The 17,994-nt window shown below is 38.8% G+C and overlaps 1 protein-coding gene across 1 annotated transcript in view; it reads right to left on the bottom strand.

The window, feature by feature from the left end:
• Positions 1–17,757, bottom strand: part of TRHR (thyrotropin releasing hormone receptor) — a gene marked incomplete at its 3' end in the record, with an annotated part of 34,741 nt that extends 16,984 nt beyond the window's left edge. The window contains exons 1-2 of the mRNA XM_079134951.1: positions 17,626–17,757; positions 16,255–17,126 (exon numbers count right to left, since the gene is read on the bottom strand). Coding sequence (XP_078991077.1) covers positions 16,255–17,043 — 789 coding nt within the window. The 5' untranslated portion in view covers positions 17,044–17,126; positions 17,626–17,757. The remainder of the gene's footprint in view (positions 1–16,254; positions 17,127–17,625) is intronic.
• Positions 17,758–17,994: the final 237 nt, after the last annotated feature.

Here is a 17,994-nt window from a genome sequence, read left to right as displayed (position 1 = left end):
TAACTTGACTCTCTAGCCTTAAATTTGGAGATCATGTTGGGTCACTTTAGCTGAGGCAGAAAGGTGACCTTGCCGAATGAATAGGATTCTAATGATAAAAGCTTTTTCCAATAACTCTTTAAAAGACAGCAGAATTAGATCTAACAGTGGGCTCGCCTTCAGGTATCAGTTGCAAAAATTAGTGGACCTTCCTTTATATTAACACGACTTTCTTAATGACCACTCAAAGTTATCTGAAATAATTTATTCTGTCACAGCCCAGAAGTTTATGTTTTTTAAAAAATAATATAAAAAGGGGATCAAGATTGCTTTCTCTCTTTGTGGCATTCATATATGTGGATATTTGTCTCTTTTAAACAATGGGAACAATGTGATTTAATAACGTCTTTTGATTAATGATTCTGAGGACATGGGTGGAATTGAGGAGGATCTAGCAACAGAGACTGTTGTTCATTAGCTTAAAAGCCACAGTCAATAACAGAAGTTTTCCACCTGCTGAATTTCGGGTCTGCATTGACTTTTGAGTGACTGACAGAGACTCCTTGAGATTGGAGAGCTCCCCTCAGGAATAAACAAACATCCCTGTGATGCAGAAGTGATAACAGTGCATGGAGAGAGAACTTCTTTCTGCCTTTTGCCTTTAGTGCTCTCAAAGGTCTCGGTGAAGCACAAAGAAACCAACAAACTTGCTTACGTAGGAGGTGTCAAGCACTCTTGAGCGTGATGATCCCTGTTTATTAAAAGAATCTGTACCCCATGATGACACGTCCCTTTGAGGTAAAGTCAATAGCAAAGTGAAGTCAAGAACGGTGGGCAAATGGAGTGTGCTGCTTTTTCCCCAAGACTAATTGCTTCTAAGTGTACTTCCAGAATTCTCCAGAGATAAAGTGGAAAGAACCAAGGTATTGGAGTGGAAGGAAAAACAGATTGTGCACATCAGACATGTCATCTGGGAATGCTGATAAAGGAGGGACCTGGCTCAAAATTGCAAATAAGAATTATTGTCCATGAGATGGTCCTGCTCACAATGTTTTTGAGTAAGTTTTATTGAGGCACAGGGCTTCTATTGATTTGGAGTGAGGTCTTCGGGCCGAACTTTTCAGCAAATAAAAAAAAAATCACCTTGTTGTAATACATCCAATCTCTTCCAGTCTAGACCTCTCTCCTAAGATCCTTGCCTCAGTGAAGGGGGAGGAAGTGCTACATGTGAAATTCTGCTTGATGTGGATGTGTCACTCGCTGCAGCAGAAAGGAAATGACCTTGGGGACAATGCCAGCTAGTTTTTGGTCAATGAAATTGTTCATCTGAATATGGTTTACTAGGAATGAGTCCCAGAACAGACCCACCGAGAAGTGTTCAGATATCACTAAGAAGTTCAGATCACCTATCATTTCCTACCTCATCATTTCATTTTTTCTCAACAGGAATGGGACTTAATTAAGCCTGTTATCTTTGTATCCGTCACCTCCTTCTCCCACTTCCCACGATGAGCACTTGGGCCTCTCCCAGGCCCCCTCTTTCTGCCATCATCCTCAATGCTCTCAATCTATGACTTTCCATTTTACCATTTGGTAAGAACTCACCACTTTCTGATCCATAATCTAACATTGATCTGCAACCAGGATCATCCTTAGATCATCCTTATCTCTTTCTCTTTTGTATTCATGCTTTTTTTTTAATTGACTCATTTATCCTTTTACTTAATGACACACATTTATTACACATATACTTCCATGTGCAAGACACTGTGTGGCTCTGCAGATGACTCAGTGAATAAGGCGCAGCTCCTGCCGAGGAGGAATTGTATCCCTTTTTTGTCCTCAGGAACCACACACCGTCAATACAGAGTCTCATTCACATATCCACAGGTAATTCTTCCCACTCCACTAGCTCTTTCTCATCAAGATTTAAAAGGTTCAGGTTTTTTTTTTTTTCTACTTTAAGTAAATCAAAAAGCAATCAAGAATGCCTTGCCTTATTTCTCCATGGCTTGTCTCCTACTCTTTCCAGTTTCCCCCCATCCATTATTCACCAGCTGTATGCAATTTGATTTATTTCCCCCAAGACTTTAAGGAAACTATGACCACAGAGATCACCAGTACCCCTTTTGGATGTTTTTTAGTCCTTATCATTACTATTTTCTACTGACCACTGCTGAGATAGTCTCCTCCTTGGGTTTCTGTGACTCTGCTCTCTTCTGTCCTGGATTTCCTGCTCCTTCTGTGGCTATATTTTCTCTATTTAAAAGGATCTTCACTCCGTTTTAGCTACTCCAAGGTTTCTATTCCACAAAACCTTCTCCAGTGAATGCATCTGATCTGGTGTTATCTACGAACCATCTGTATACTAATTGTTTGGAGATTTATATCTCCAAGTTTTTTTTCCTGTGCATTAAATCTATATTTCTAACTGTACTCTTGTAGACTACAGACATTTCAAATATAACACAGGCAAAACTAAATGTGTCCATTCCACTGAAATCTGTTCTTCTTATTGTCCATGTTTAGGTAAGTTATATTATTCAATGAAGAACAACCGTAGCTAACATTTATTATTGCCATGTTCCAGGTACTGTGAGATATACTTTATATATGTTTTTGCATGAAGTCCTAACTATCTATGGAGAAAGGTACTATTATTGTCATTTTTTTTTTACAGGTATGCAAACTGAGGCTCAAGGTTATAAATTCACTTGTCCACATTACATAGTCAGGGGCCAACCCTGGTCTGACCCCAGGGAGCTAGATTTTAGAATTCAGGTTCTCAACTATCATACCACTTTCTCTTGATGGCTCTCCAGCGTCAACTTTGACTCTTTTCTCTCCACATCAGCTCAAACGGACTCTATTGATTCTGTTCCAAAATCCTACACTACAGAAAGACCTTATTTCCTGCTTCTCCTTATTTCATTATTCTCCTCTTTAGCTGCCCATCCCTAAGGGGCTGCCAGCAGTTCTCAGAACTGATTGTATTCTTTCTGGACTTCTGGTCTTCAACCATAGAGTTCCACTGCAGAAACCATCTTCCTTCCCCTCCTCACCTACAACATAACTATTAATTCGCAAGGCTTAGCTTAGGAGTCCTAGTTTCTAGAATGCTTTTCAGTTGCCTACCTCTCACCAAGTCATCTAGGTCCAGGGCCATTAATGTATGCTTTTTACTACAAGAACACTTATTCTTCTATGGGCCTTAATTATCACTTCACTATTCCATGTTTTTGTTCTATCAAACTGCAAACTTCTCATGAGCAGAAACTGTCTTATTCATTTTTTATACTAGTGCCTAACACAATACCTGGCATATAATAGATTTTTAATTAAATCAGAGGCAAGGAAGTGCATATCTGTCCTTTCCTGTTTCACCATCTCCTATAATAATGTGCTGGAAGAGAAAGTAATGAGTTAACCAGACCAAGCTTGATCCAGGATAGCACCTCCACTGTGCACTGTGGTGGGTTCATGCAGAAGAATTGATTTGATTGCTCTTAACTTATTGAGAGAGATGTCTAATTGATTCCTGAAGAAATCCCTGGAGGTCCATCCTAGCACTTTGTAGTCTTTAGTTAAATATTTCTCTTATGAATTGACCCTCAATCTAAGCCTCATTCTATCTTTTTTTGAAAAAATCACAAACATGCATTCCTTTTTCTCACCCTCTCTCACCCAAATTTTATGTCTCCATAATTTTTCAAATGTTTGCCAAGCAGAATAAGTCACCACGTGGAACTCCTATCAGAGGAAGCATGGCAGGACGTCGACTCCTGAACACTGGCAGCGGCTAGAGTCACTTGACTTTACAAATGAACTTTTAAAATTCACGGAGTGCTGTCGCCTCTCCTCTCACAGTGGTGCCACCTCTCTCACTGAATCACTTCCTTGTTTTCTAAGCTAAGAACTGCTGCCTGCAGAAAAACACCACATTCTCCCAATCTTGTAAATCCTCATAAAACTCAAACAGCAAGGGCTCCGAATGCAGAGGCCCAGCATGCTTCATTTACTCACAAGTACTCTGCAGTTATGTACAGGATGAGCCATTCAAGGGGCACAGAGAAAGTCACCAGGGCTATTTATGAAGGGTTACAGTATTTTCATCTCCAAAATATTATTTATATTTAATTAACATGATGTCAAGTGTTTTACATTATTCATTCTATTTCTTGTATTTATGTCTTTGGTCTTGTCTAATTTTTAGAGCTAATTTAGCTTTAATTTTATTCAAGTTCTTCTCTCGTGCCACCACACCACTCAGAAGTGTAGTGTTTGACCCCAGTGGCCAGTCCACGAGTTCTAGTTCATATACATCTTCTTACTCTTTTAACTTCATCTTCCCTTACTCCTTGGCTCATTCTTTTTTCTTTACTTTCCTTCCCATCTGCAAACACCCACTAGAACTCTGTCCTTTCCCCACTGGCCATATTCTGAGGGGAGTCTTCATTTTTATTAAAGTCTTCAATCCTCTTTTAGACATCAAGTCTTATATTCTTCTAGACTGAAGTTTTGTTACTCTGTCCTCTCTTTTTAAATTCAACCCTAGTCATGCCCTCTTTCAATTATTTAAATGGTTCCCAAATCCACATATCCAATGCCAACCACTCACTCACAATTTAATATTTCCAACTCCCACATGTAATGCCTTATCTTAAATGGAATATTTCTGACAGTATTTTAAACTCTCTTCTTCAACATTATTTTCAATAATTCCACTATTGTCAGTTTCCTGAAAAAAATCTTTAGAGTCCTATTTGATCCTTCCATTTTCTTTATCTTTTATCTCTAGCCTTTACTAATTTAGTCACTTGACATTATGGTCATAAGCAGCATGAGTGCTATCATGGACACAAAAATGAATGGGTTAATGTTTCTGCCTCCAAAAGGTACAGTCTGGAGGGGATGTAGACATTTGAACACATTTTTAACAGCAATGTGGCAGACCATTCAGATGAAAGCACAAAGTGCTACACATGGAAGAGAGAAAATCCAAACACTGCCAGTGGAGGTCAGGAAAACCTGTTTGGAGAAGTGACCTACTGGACAGTAGATTGGAAGTACAGAATGTTAAGACTGGGAGTAAGCACACTGGCTTGGAGGCATGATAGAGTGTATCAGTCAAGGAAATTGCCTGCAGAAGAAAAGGGGAAGGGGTTTGGGCAATCCATCAGGGAGCAGATCATGAATGTTCGAGTACACTCTGATAATGACTTGAATTCAGTGTATAAGAATTAAGAATCTTGGAGACCTTCAGACACTGTAGTGATGGTACGGCTTGCATCTTAGATAATTCTGGCAGCGCTCTGGGAAATGAGTTGGAAGATAGGATTAAAATACAGGAATTAGGAAGCCTCCACAAGCTTGGTAAGGCAAATTTGGACTGTAGCCTTTCTGCTTACAGTAAAGAGGAAAAATGACGAGTCCGGAATCAAGGCACTAGCAATAGAAAGAGAGGTTCGCTATGAGCGGGTTTCAGAAGAAAGGATTCCAGGTATGATAACTTGAGGAAAGTAGGCATATTTGAAATCATCATTTAAGAAATGAAAATAGGGAACTGATTATGGTCCTTTAATAGATGGCAGAGATCAGTGCAGGCCCATCTAGAAGGGAAACTTCCAGGGAGACATGCCACAGTCTATTGAATGTGAATTTCTCTGATGGTGCTCAATAACATCATGAAGGAACCAAGAAGGCGGGTGTTGATCTTATTAATCCAACCTCAGCGTGTGTGTATGTCCTCTGAGTTTATTACCTATTTTCCCTAAGATGAATATTTGACCTATATGCACCACTATTCCTCAGACAGAACATACTTATTTTAATTCTGTGATTTTTTTCCTGTTGAAACTACCATCATATCCTTCCCTTTTACTCTTTATTTGAAAGGGCCTCTCTTCTCTCACTTTCTGTAACTATTTCCATCTCCACACTTCTTTTGTGTTATCATCTCCAAGAAATTTACTTTAACCTCCACCAATCTCGTTTTTATTTAATTTATTTTTTTGCTCTCCTAGTTGACATTATGAAGCTTTATAGAGCAGGAGTGTTGGGTTCTAATCTTTTTTGTTTTAAACCATCTCTTTATTTTGATTTATGTGGTGTTAGGGATTGAACCCAGGACCTGGTGCATGCTAGGCAAGCACTCTGCCACTGAGCTATACCCTCAGCCCTGGTTCAAATCTTTATTAAACTGCAACTATCCATATGAGCCAGGGCAGGTTTTTTAGCATCCTTGAGCCTTCAACTACTCTTCTATAATTAGTTCCTACTTCCTAGGACTGTTGTGAGGATTATCCTGAGTTCGTTCATGTAAAGCACCTGAATAGCAATAGAATGCTGGATAAAAAGTCAATAATGTCTAGCTGCTGTTATGAGTGTGACTTTCTTTTGTATATTCCAAGATAGAGTTTCAGCACATAATAGGAGCTCAAAATCTTCCTCTAGGATAACTGTTATGGTTGGGATGTAAGGTGTCTCCCAAAAACTCATGTGTGAGGCAATGCAAGAAGGTTTAGAGGAGAAATGATTGAGTTATAGCCTTAATATGATCAGTGGATTAATCTCTGATGGGATTAACCGTTGTAACTGAGGTGGGGTGTGACTGGAGGAAGTGGTTCATTGGGGAGTGGCTATGGGGTATATATTTTGTATCTGGAGAGTGGTGCCTCTCTCTTCCTGCTTTCTGATCATCATGTCAGCTTCTTCCCTCTGCCATGCTCTTCTGCCATGATGTTCTGCCTCACCTTGAGCCCTGAAGAAGGGAGCCAGCCTCCTATAGACTGAGACCTTTGAAATCGTGAGCCCCTAAATAAACATTTCCTCCTTTACAGTTCTGGTCAGGTCCTTTAGACACAGCAGCAAAAAAGCTGACTGAAACAATAACCTCTAAACTATTATATATTTTTGATATTTCATGAATAAGGAGTGAGTAAATAGTATTTAAAACATAGTATGTAATTTAGATGTAGTATGAATTTTTGAGTATTTAGGCATTTCCTTATAGCAACCCTTTAAGTATTATTAGTATCCCATTTTACCTATGAACAAACTAAAGTATCAAGAAATAAAATAACTTACCCAAAGTTATAGAGATAGTGCTATGGTTTGTGTATGAAATGTTCCTCTAAGGTTCATGTGTTGAAGGCTTGATTGCCAATATGACAGTGTCCAGAGGTATGGCTTTGGAAAGTGATTGGATCCTAAAGTTTCCAATATCGTCAATAGATCAATCCACTGGTGGGTTCATAATTGAATGAACTGTTGGGAGGTGGTAGAAATGCTGGGAGGTGGGCCTAGTTGGAGGGAGTAGATCCCTGAGGGTGTGCCTCTACAGGGTATGTACCGTCCCTGGCTCCTTCCTCTGGCTCCCTCTCTGTGCTTCTCTGTGCTTCCTGGTCACCAAGAGATGAAAAGTTTTGCTTGGCCATGCTCCTCCATTATGATGTTCTGCCTCACCAGAAGTCCTGGAGCTCAGTCTCTGCCTCTAGAGTTTGTGCTCAAGCGACTCCAGTGTATGTCCAATGCATGCAACCTCTTGATCTAACCGCAGGCTGAGCTTGGAACCTGAACCGAGCATTGTAGAAAAGTATGGAAGCATCAATAGTGGGGAGGGCTTTATGAGTAGAGAAAAATTACATGAGCAAAGTCCAAGATACAAATGAGCTTGGGAGGGATATTCTTGGTCATATGTTTGATTTAGGGGAAGGGGATAAATTAGAAAAGACCACTCCTCTACTTGTATTCTGTGCCATACTTAATAATACCAATGACTGACCCAGGTAAGAATCCAGAATTCCCTTTAGGAACATCTCATTTCTTTATCTATCAAATTAATCATTAAATCTTACTTACTTATTTTGCCTCCAAAATATTTCTCATCTACCTTCCTTCCTAACCATCTCTACCGACCCCCTAACTCAAGCCTTCCTTGCTTCTTGTCTGGATTACAATAGATGCATCCCTGTTTCTCTCGGTCTGGGCTGGCTCCATCAAACAAATTTAAGAGCAAAGTTCCCAAAAGTCAAGTTGCATTTGCCACTGTAAGTATGAAAGACTTTCCATGGTTCCCCAGTGCCTTGAAACCAAATTTAGATGTCGTCAGATGACATGTACGGCATTTCATAGCCTTACCCTGTACTCGGCTTGGTTTTGTGAATGACTCCTTCTGCTGGCGTGAAGGTCTTTGTTTTGTATGCTGACTTGGAAAACACCTACTTATTCTTCAAGGGTGGGAGTGAGTCTTTCTTCATAGGAATTTTGCTGTTCAATAGTCATCAACCCTTTTGTTACCTCTTCTGCAAACTGTACAGCCTAACCTCACGTTTCCCACTAATTTTTAAATGTCAATCTTTTGTATTTCACTATAAGTTCCAAAAGGTAGTGACTATCATTGGTTCTCCAGAATAGTGCTTCTTATGAAATTGGTACTTGATAAATGTTTATTAAAGAGATAATGGACAGGCAAAGCCAGAAAAATGATAAAAGGTAATATTGTATAGATCTTTGAAAGTCAGAAGAGATTGGAGATTTTTTTTTGAAAGGAGATATGTACAAATCATTTTAAGAAAATTAGTCACATGGGACACTAAAATGAATTTATTATCATCTTTATACTTCTGTTCATATTATTTTCCTTCCCTGAGTTGCCTCTGCTCTGACTCACTATCCCTCTGTCCAAGGTAGCTCACAAGAAAGCCAAAAAGATTTTGTATTACAAAGTGAATTATTATCTGAATCTGCAGTGTCTCTAAGTCAGTCTGACCTGTGTGGTGGGAGAAATCTTCCTAAAGTTCTTATCTACTCACTTAATCACCATTACACAGGTTAGTTGCACTTGGGTTAGTTTGTAAATCAAAAGGGATTTGCTGAAAGACAAGGATATTTTAATTAAAACTGGATGTGGATATTGCACGAATAAATAGTGCTTTTTTCAAGAAGCAAACAGTCTTGACTGAGCCCCTAAGTGTGCAAGCATTTATCTTGTACACTTTCATTTATTACATGTGAAAGATTACATGTTTGAGATGTAGCCACACAAACAGAAGTGTGCTGGTAAATACTTAACAATCTTCTCTCCACCAAAAAGGAGGGCTGGCTGGATCATCACATTTACTGATTTCTGTACTGTAAATAATCCAATCAGAGACAACTTAAGCAAGCATCGTGATGGCACTGTCTGCAGAGTTGGGGAGGAAGACTAATAACCTACTCCTGCAAAGTCTATACTCCTTGACTGTGTATATACATGTTGGGGATCCAAGAGTATGCCAAATTCAGTGCAGTAGGTACTGAGAACACAAGGCCTTACTCTTAAGTATGCTAGTGGCTGTAGAAAGACAAGACAGGCTAACAATTATGATACACAAGATTTACTAAATTAGAAACATGCAACATACTGTGAAGGCATAGGAAGAACCACCTAATCTATACAGTTTTAGTTAGGGATTCAGCTATAGAAACCTGCTTGAGAAATTTGGGGAAGTCTTGATGGGGTGCAATGGGGCATAATTTTGAATTGAGACTTGAAAGATAATTTGGAGTTTTCCAGATGAAGGGTGTTCCAGCTGAGAGAGCATAGCATGTTCAGAGAATGACGAATAATTCAATGTTACTGGAGCATAAAGTGTAAGTTGAGAGATCGTGAAAGATGAAGTCGAAAATGTAGGGAATGGCCACGATCTTTGTTACGTGAAGTTTAAACTCTGGGTCTCAGGGAACTCTAAAATTATTTTGATAATATATATCTGTGTTGGAGAGATCCCTCAGTCAGCATTGTGCAGAATGACTTGTGAGGAGAGAGGAACGAGAGTTGGAGAGGCTGGAAAGGTGTGTGCTGAATGGGGCGCTGAGAGGTGGTGAATTAGGGTAGTGTCAGTGTGGGTGGAGAAGTAGGTCAGCTACCAGTGCAATCAGCCAGAATCACCAGAACACACCTATGCTTCGATTTGGCTGAGGAGTAATAGGAGAAAACGGCATTTAAAAGGACTGCTAGGTTTCTGGAAATAGGAAACAAAGAGGTAGAGGTGTATGAAGGAAAACAATGAGTTTCATTTTGTACCTATTGAATTTGATGTAATTACATGACATCCAAAAAGCAATTGCATATATAGATCAAGAGATGTGTTTTCTAGAAGTACGTACTGGGGACTCATAGGTGGTAGATATGAACATGGGTATAGAAGAAGAGTGTAAAACGACAGGGCAAGGCTAGGAGGAGGGTGGGAGTGGGCATAGCTGAGATTTCTTTCCCAGCTAATTCCCTTCCATAGTCTACTCCAACCATATAGACACTCTTCTGAACATACCCAGTCCTCTCCCATCTACTCCTCCTTTCTGTTGAACAGTCTTCCTTCCTTTTCTCCCTGTCTCCTCATTGCTCTATTCAGACATTAAACCCATCTCTTCAGGTGCAGCTCAAATTAGGCACTCCCTCCTTTCACTTTTCCCCTCACCGTGCATGTCCTCTTTCATGGAAAGACCACTGTTTACGTTGGTCTGCACAGGATTACTAGTGTACACGGTCAGCATGGAGCTCCTTGCAGGTGAAGAATTTCTCTTTATATCCCCTTGCAGCCTCCACACCTAGGGCAGTGCAGGTGACCTTGGGGTTGTTAGTGAATGTTTAATAATATTGCAGAAGACATTGAACGACCTACTTTGAAATTTTACATGACACCAACCCAGCTCCAGGTTTATACCTTTCCCCTTTCCCCCAGCTTATTTTTAAAAAGAGCAAAGGAGACTAAAATTCTAGTTATAGCCCAGCCTTCACCTGTTGGGAATTTGAGATATCTGCATTTTGAAGAATTCATGAGATGCCTTATACAGTAGTTTCTCATTTTCAAGGTTAACTGATTTTCAGATATATTTTTATGTGGCCAAATTGAGAATTCTGTAAGAGTGCAGGTTTTCCTTTTCTGTAGCTATGTAAGAAAATTTATTTTTCTCTAGTGGTGGAATTATGGCTCAAAGCTGAAAATCTAAAATTGGGAATAAACAAGATCTGTTCATCTAAGACAAAGGACCCAAAGCATATTACTGCAGGGGATTATCATTTATTCAATTTATGGCTATGTGAAAAGTCTTTCCTTATACAAGATGTGAATTGGAAAGCGGAAAGCTACTCTTTACAAATGAAAATAAAATGACACATTTTGCTACCTGTGTGCTAAGTGAAAACATTGTGCTCTTTTTTTCATTCAGAGGTCTTCATGTTATTAAGGATGTAGTTGAACCCAGACCATCAGAACAAATAAAACAATTAAAAATCAAAAAATGAAAGATGGGCCCACAAATCAGGTAAGCCTCTGATTTAGGCCTGATACTGCAAACTTTAGGATAGTTACTCTGCCTTTTAAAGTTAATCCCTGGTTAAGCTTCCTGGGGAGCAAAGGTGGGTGGAGCAGGATTCTCTAGGATGTACTTGGATGTGGAAGTCACACAACCTAAATGATTTCATACCGCAAATACCAGCCCTGCTGCCACCTTTTCCTGTGTTGTAAGGAACTTTCCTTGTTTAAGATTTCTTCTTTAAGGGATAAGTAGCACTGGAGGCAGAAATTAGAGGGAGGAGGAGAGGAAGAAGGAGGACAAATTCAAGCCATTTCATTATCTCAGTGTCTTCCTGTTCTTCAAGCACAGCCTGTGGATGGGATGGCTTAAGAGAGGGTCAGGAAGGCACCTGGGATGATGGGGGGGGTGGTCACTGAGGATCACAGGCAGGAGAGAAGAGTAGCTGATTAAACAGGGAGAGAGCAAGTATGAATTTCTTCTGATAGGCCTCATTTGATCTCAGCAGTAACTCTGTGAGGTAACTGTTTTACCCATTTTATTGATGAGAAAACTGAGGCTCAGAGTAATGGAGTCAATCCTAATCAGTTTCTTTTACTCTGCGTGTTCTCTTTGAGCATAATAATTTCAACATGTTGTGTAACAAAGCAGGAAGCAAACATATCTACATTTTGACTATCACAATCTAAAAAAAAAAATGATCCAACAAAAACATAGGAAAAGAAACACAACAACATGATAATGATCTTGGTCTTTGAGAGGAGGGGTAAGGAATGCCTTTTTTCTTATTCCTAGTTTTCTGTTTTCTAGAATACACATGATTGGTTTAACATTATCATCAAAAGGCATGGAAATGCATCAAAAATGGGAAGTTTCTGTTTCTTGGGTATCAACCTTCTTTCTAGTAGGATAGAAGACTTTAAAGCATTTTATGGGAATAAAAATTGTTATTTTTAAGGCTTGATTAGTCAAATAAGGCTACTAATGCAAAGTTAGCCATAAGCTCTTGGACCTTCTTTTAGGACTGCTATAGTTTCCCTACCAGTTATACCATAAGAAAAAGATCTAGAGTGAATCCACTGAAAATAAAATTGGAAGACTGACCTCTCTGACAGTCTGTGTACATACCTCTGCATCTGGTGGAAAATAAGCATTTGAATTGAAGCATGTATTGATGCATAGCCTTTTACCAAGAGGTTCAGGTGTTTTTGCTCCCCCAATACCAAAATAACCAATTACATAGACTTACGCAGTCAATGACAGAGATGTTTTATCTACATAATGCTGACGGAGCAGAGGGGATATTTTGGCATTGTGTAGATGGAGCTTAACTGTAACAAATGTGGTAATTTAAACTGTGCCCCTTCGAAATCAAAACAACCAATTATAAGGCAAATTATTTAGTCAGTCGGATAATCCTTTTGTCTACACCTTTTCAAATCATAAATTTGAGTAATTTATTTCTTTGAATTTACCTGATATTAAGGTGGTTTCCTAAAATACAATTGAATCTCTGAATAATAGGAAAAAAGAGATTCTGGCCTGGAGTTTCTATGTGAGGGATGTGAGTTAAAAATGAATAAGCAAACAAAAACTCATATTTGTGTTTTACAGATAAATGCTCTTTTATTTTATTTTTAAAATGTAGCTCCTTTAGGCTATGCACATTTGACTTCAATAACTCGGTTTAAAAGACCTGACCCAGAAGAGTGTTTATTAAAATGTAAATTAAACTTGCCTAAAAGAAAATATGTAGAAAAATATTAAAATAAGAGTCCTCGGGTTATAGAAGGAAGAGGTTTGAATCTTGTGAAAATTTAAGGAAAAAAATTGTTTTAGAAAAGGAAAAATCCAATCATGGGTCACTCATTTTGGGCAAAACCAACTTCCCTTCATAACTCACATTCCCATTCATGAAGGGTGACACCATTCTTTCAAATGTGGAACCCTGGTGCCATATTGAATTGCCTTCTTTTCATCCTTCCTGTCTAATGTGATCACAGGACATTCATTTTTTCTTTGAAATGTCTCTCAAGTTATACCTTAGTTTAAATTTTCCTGATAGGGGATCTTACTATGGTAAGGCTGCATCACTGCCAATAGTTTCCACAGAGGTCTTTCTGCCACCCACCTCTTGGTCTTCAGAACTGCCTTAGCCTGTAGCTGTCAGATATCGCATCCTCAGACACCACTTTCATCTTTGCTGCTCCCTGCTCAGGACTCACATTTTTTATTGCTTCTGCATTAGGTTCAGATTCCTCTCTTTTTGTGTCATGGTTGGGTCCTCCAGGTCTCTCTTTCTCTCTCACAGACATTTTGATCAATTCAATCTTATTTTTACTGTCCCCTCAAAGACACTATTCATTTAAGTCAACCAAGTTGACCCTACCCTTGGTGTCCCTTCTTGCCCTCTCTCCAAACCCCTACCATTTTGATCCCAGCTACCATGTCTTATCTCTTTTGCATGGAGTGCTCTCACTCTTTCTTTTACTTCTCAAATTATCCTTACCCTTCCAGAAGCTTTTCAAATGCCACCTCTTCCACATAGACTAATATGATCCTGCAGCCCTATCCAAATGCCCATCCCATCTATAATCAAGATTAAATTACATGACATATCACTTAAACACACACTCCTGTTGATTTATATGTCATTCCATGTTTCTCAACGAGGGTTTTATTAGTATTTATAATGGTGCAGTTCGTCATGGTGCAAGGCTGTCTTATACATTGCATGACATTTGGCATCCCTCACTCCTAGTTGCTAACTGACAGTGATATTATTGTGACAACCCCAAATGTTCTGAATACATTTCCAAATGCTCCAAAAAGTTCCTTAGGGAAGTTACGATACCATTTATATGTTGGTTCAGCAAATAATCTTTGTTTTTAACAGTGAATACATATTTTTAAGAACAAATCTGTAGTTCCCATAGAGTTGCACAATATATTTTAAAAATTTGAAAGGAACATAATTAGCACTGGGGTGTTAATCATTATTCTACTTCAGGTGTGTTTCATAGGATGATTCACTTGACCCTCACACTGATCCTGGGTGTTCCTATTATATTATTTTATATATGAAGAAACAAGCTCACAGAGTTCCATTTTTCTAAGGTCATACAGGTTGACTGGAATCCGGGCATTTAAGCCTGGGGTTGTTTGGAGTCAAATCTTTATCTTTGTCTTCTGTCACACAGCCTCTATAAAGACAGCTATGAAATAACACTGTGAACATGTAACATAATTAGCAATTTAAAGAACATTATTAATGCTGATAAGTACTAATGACTGCTATTGAAAGAAAGGACATTAGACCAGCCATTTTTTTTAATTTGTAGCAAGAATATAAATTGGAGTCTAATGAATGAATTTACTCACTGACCTTCTTTGCTGCAAATGTTAACCCATGTTTGGTCTCTAATTGAGATGTACATATTCTTTACTCTCTTATTGCATTCTTAATGTTTATCTTGGCAGATAGTCAACAGATCTCTCTACATTTTCATTAATCAAATTTTGGGTAATATATGGCTAAATACACCTATTAGGTAGCACTGCTAGATCCAAAGCAACAGGAATCTAAGAACTAGAAATAATAGCTCAGATCTTCCCTTCTATTATCTGAGTGTCTTTAACAATAAATATTATCTGAATCAAGAATTACAGTATCATTTATAATGCTGCATAATTTTCTTTTTTGTTATAGTTCATTATTTTGTGTATATCTAAAGCATCTACATTTTAGTAGTTCATTTCACTGTGTGTATATATGTATATGTATATATTCAGATACAATTCTTCATATAAGCTAATCTAGAATATAAGAAGTAGTAATGTGAATGATCCATATGCATACTTTAAAAAGTACACTTAGGTTCTATCTGTGCACACTGTATTCCTTGTAGGAGAGAGAGAGAGAGAGAGAGAGAGAGAGAGAGAGAGAGAGAGAGAGAGGTGGAGGGGAGAGAGAGAGGAAATTCAAGCCACTTGAAAGAACTAGTGTTTTTGATTTCATGTTGTCTCTTTTAGATACAGTACATGTTTTACCATCTGTTTATTATGTTCAACAAAGAAGGAAAGTATCTCAAAGTTAAGCTTGTAATTAGCTGAGAACCATTGTGTAAATATATATAAATGTGTGCATAATGTAAAAACATTTTATTCTTATATGGTATTATAAATAGTATCCACTATAATGAAGTTACACCTCATTTGCTAACAAAATCACTGTTTAATCATAAGAAGGTGGGCATGCCAGTTATCTGAAAGCATAAAGGAATTTTTAGTTATGCTTAGTCAGAAAAACAAACATTTAAAAATTTTTACTTAATAATGAATTCAGCTTAATGTTGTCCCTTTTGTTAGAACATTTCCTGAAGAAAGTGCTTTTTTAACTTCTGCAATCTGGGACACCTTGGAGGGATCTAGAGGAAAGGGTAAGAGAATATACCACCACAAGGTGAACAAAATTATGTCCAGACAACTCTCTCAATTATATATCTCAGTTGTAGGTAACTATAGAATGGACAAGAAAAGTTTCATTATTTTGACTTATTTATTCTCAAACTGTCTTGTTAACTCATAATGCAATATAATTCTTAAAGATAATCCTTTATCATGCAATAGAATTTTCCCTACGGGATCCAGAAACGACCCAAATATTCTGATAACATTTCCAGAAAGGCATGAGTATTTTAAAAGTGGATATCTAGAGTTTCTGTTTACAGTTCCTTATATCTTAATAGTACCTGAACTGATACCTACTGGTGTACTATTGAATTTTCCCCATCTATTTTTAGATCTCCAGTTGCTTTAGAGATGGATTTAATATGTAAAGCAGAGGCTTGCACTGTGAAACGTTTGCATGATTGCATTTTGGTTTCCCATCAGCTAAGTGAGGCAAAGTTGATCCCATCTCAAAAGGAAGTTTATTCCACATTTCCTCTATTGACTTGGAGGTTCAGCTTTGCTTACCTGCTTCCTTGAAGATACTGTGCTGTTGAAACATCTGTTAGAGGTATTTAAATTCAAATTCTTATTCTGATGGGTTGAGTCATTTTTCCATGTCTTAGAATTTTCTTTAGGATCGGAAGGAATGGGATTTAAGAATAGGATTCTAGCTATGAACCCGTAGAGGACAGTGGCCAGGATCATTGGCATAACATAAAAGACACCAAAGTCCATTAGGTAAATAGGTGAGTAGTAATTCCTGGAGATCTTGTAGCCACAGGACACCACAATGGTATCTTTGTAGGTGCTAATGTTGAGATCCAGCAAGAAAAACCAGAGCATACAGTAGATGGAGGTGAAAGCCCAGACAAAGATGATGATCTTTTTGGCTCTGGAAAATGTGCAGAGGAACTGGGCTTTGATGGGGTGACAAATTGCTATGTACCTCTCAATGGTAAAGGCTGTGATTGAGCAGGAGGATGCATTAATTCCCAAGTACTGGAGGTAAGTAATGCAGAGGCATCCAACGTAGCCATAGACCCAGGAGCCGTAGATACTGTCTGTTATGTTGGGGAGGCCCGCAGCCACCAGGACCATGAGATCAGCCACTGCCAGACTCACGAGGTAGCAGTTTGTGGGGGTCCTCATGTGCTTGGTTCTCATGACCACCAGGACCACCATGATGTTTCCCACAATGCCCAGACCACAGATAATGAGCACAAGTAAGATGGTGACCACTTGGTATTCTAGGGCCACCATGGTGTGTGGTTGAAGCTGGGTTTGGTTCAGTTCACTTACAGTCTCATTCTCCATCTTTCGTGGCTCGAAGTTTCTCTGAAGCACTTCTTAAAACATCTTCTTTCCAGTGCCCACCTTTGTCGCAGTGGTTCTAGCCCCTGTAAAAGGTTATGTACATGTTCATTCATAGTGTCAGTACTTCTGATCCAGTCACTTATAGGTAACTCTCTCTTCCTCTCCTTTCACCTTGTTTTCCCATAGTCATAGAGTTTCTATGCACTTTGGAAAACTTCTTTTATTGCAATGAATATAGGACCGGTTCCCTCTTAATCAAGGAAAATGCTTAAGGAAAAGGAAACAGAGAAATCTCCCTGGTTTGAAACAGTGCCCAAGTGGAAAAACTAAACAATATATGCTAGCTGAAAAATAAATACAAAGAAACCTCACAGAGGTTTGGGAAAAGTATAATAAAAAAGAAAAGGTACCGGGTGCAGAGAGGCAAGAGGCTCCAGGGTCAAGCTCAGTAGCAATTTAGCTGTGGCCTCCTTTGCTCTCAGAGCATGAGATCTCTTTGGTATAAAATACTAAGGCTTCGGAACTACAATTTCCTATGTCCCCTGTCCCCCATACTCAACAGAGAATAATTTCTTCTCTTACCTTTTCCTTTCTCCCACTGTCTGCTTTTCCGGGTAGATGAAGTGGTAATAGTTCCAAGTTTCTAATCCTGCAGAAAATCTTGTCTACTCTGACAGGGAGACCACTTAGCAGCGTTCAGTCTTTTGAGCTGCAGTTCCTCTCAACACTCGCAGCCCTTTTCAACTCATGACAGACCATGCAGACGCAGCAGTAGCAGAAGCAGCAGCAGAGCAGCCGCCAGGCTGTCAAATCATAGACCGTCCCCTAATGAGAGCTCATACTCGCTCTGGCTCACACACACATACGCGTGCGCAAATACACACACACACACTCACATGTGCCAGTCAGTCCTGGATAATTCATAATCTTCTCCTCTTGAAGGATTAAAAA

This window comes from Sciurus vulgaris, assembly GCF_902686455.1.
Source record: "Sciurus vulgaris genome assembly, chromosome: 1".
Lineage (NCBI taxonomy): Eukaryota > Metazoa > Chordata > Mammalia > Rodentia > Sciuridae > Sciurus > Sciurus vulgaris.
The sequence above is the reverse complement of the archived record's forward strand: the minus strand, read 5'-3'. Positions and strand labels throughout refer to the sequence as shown.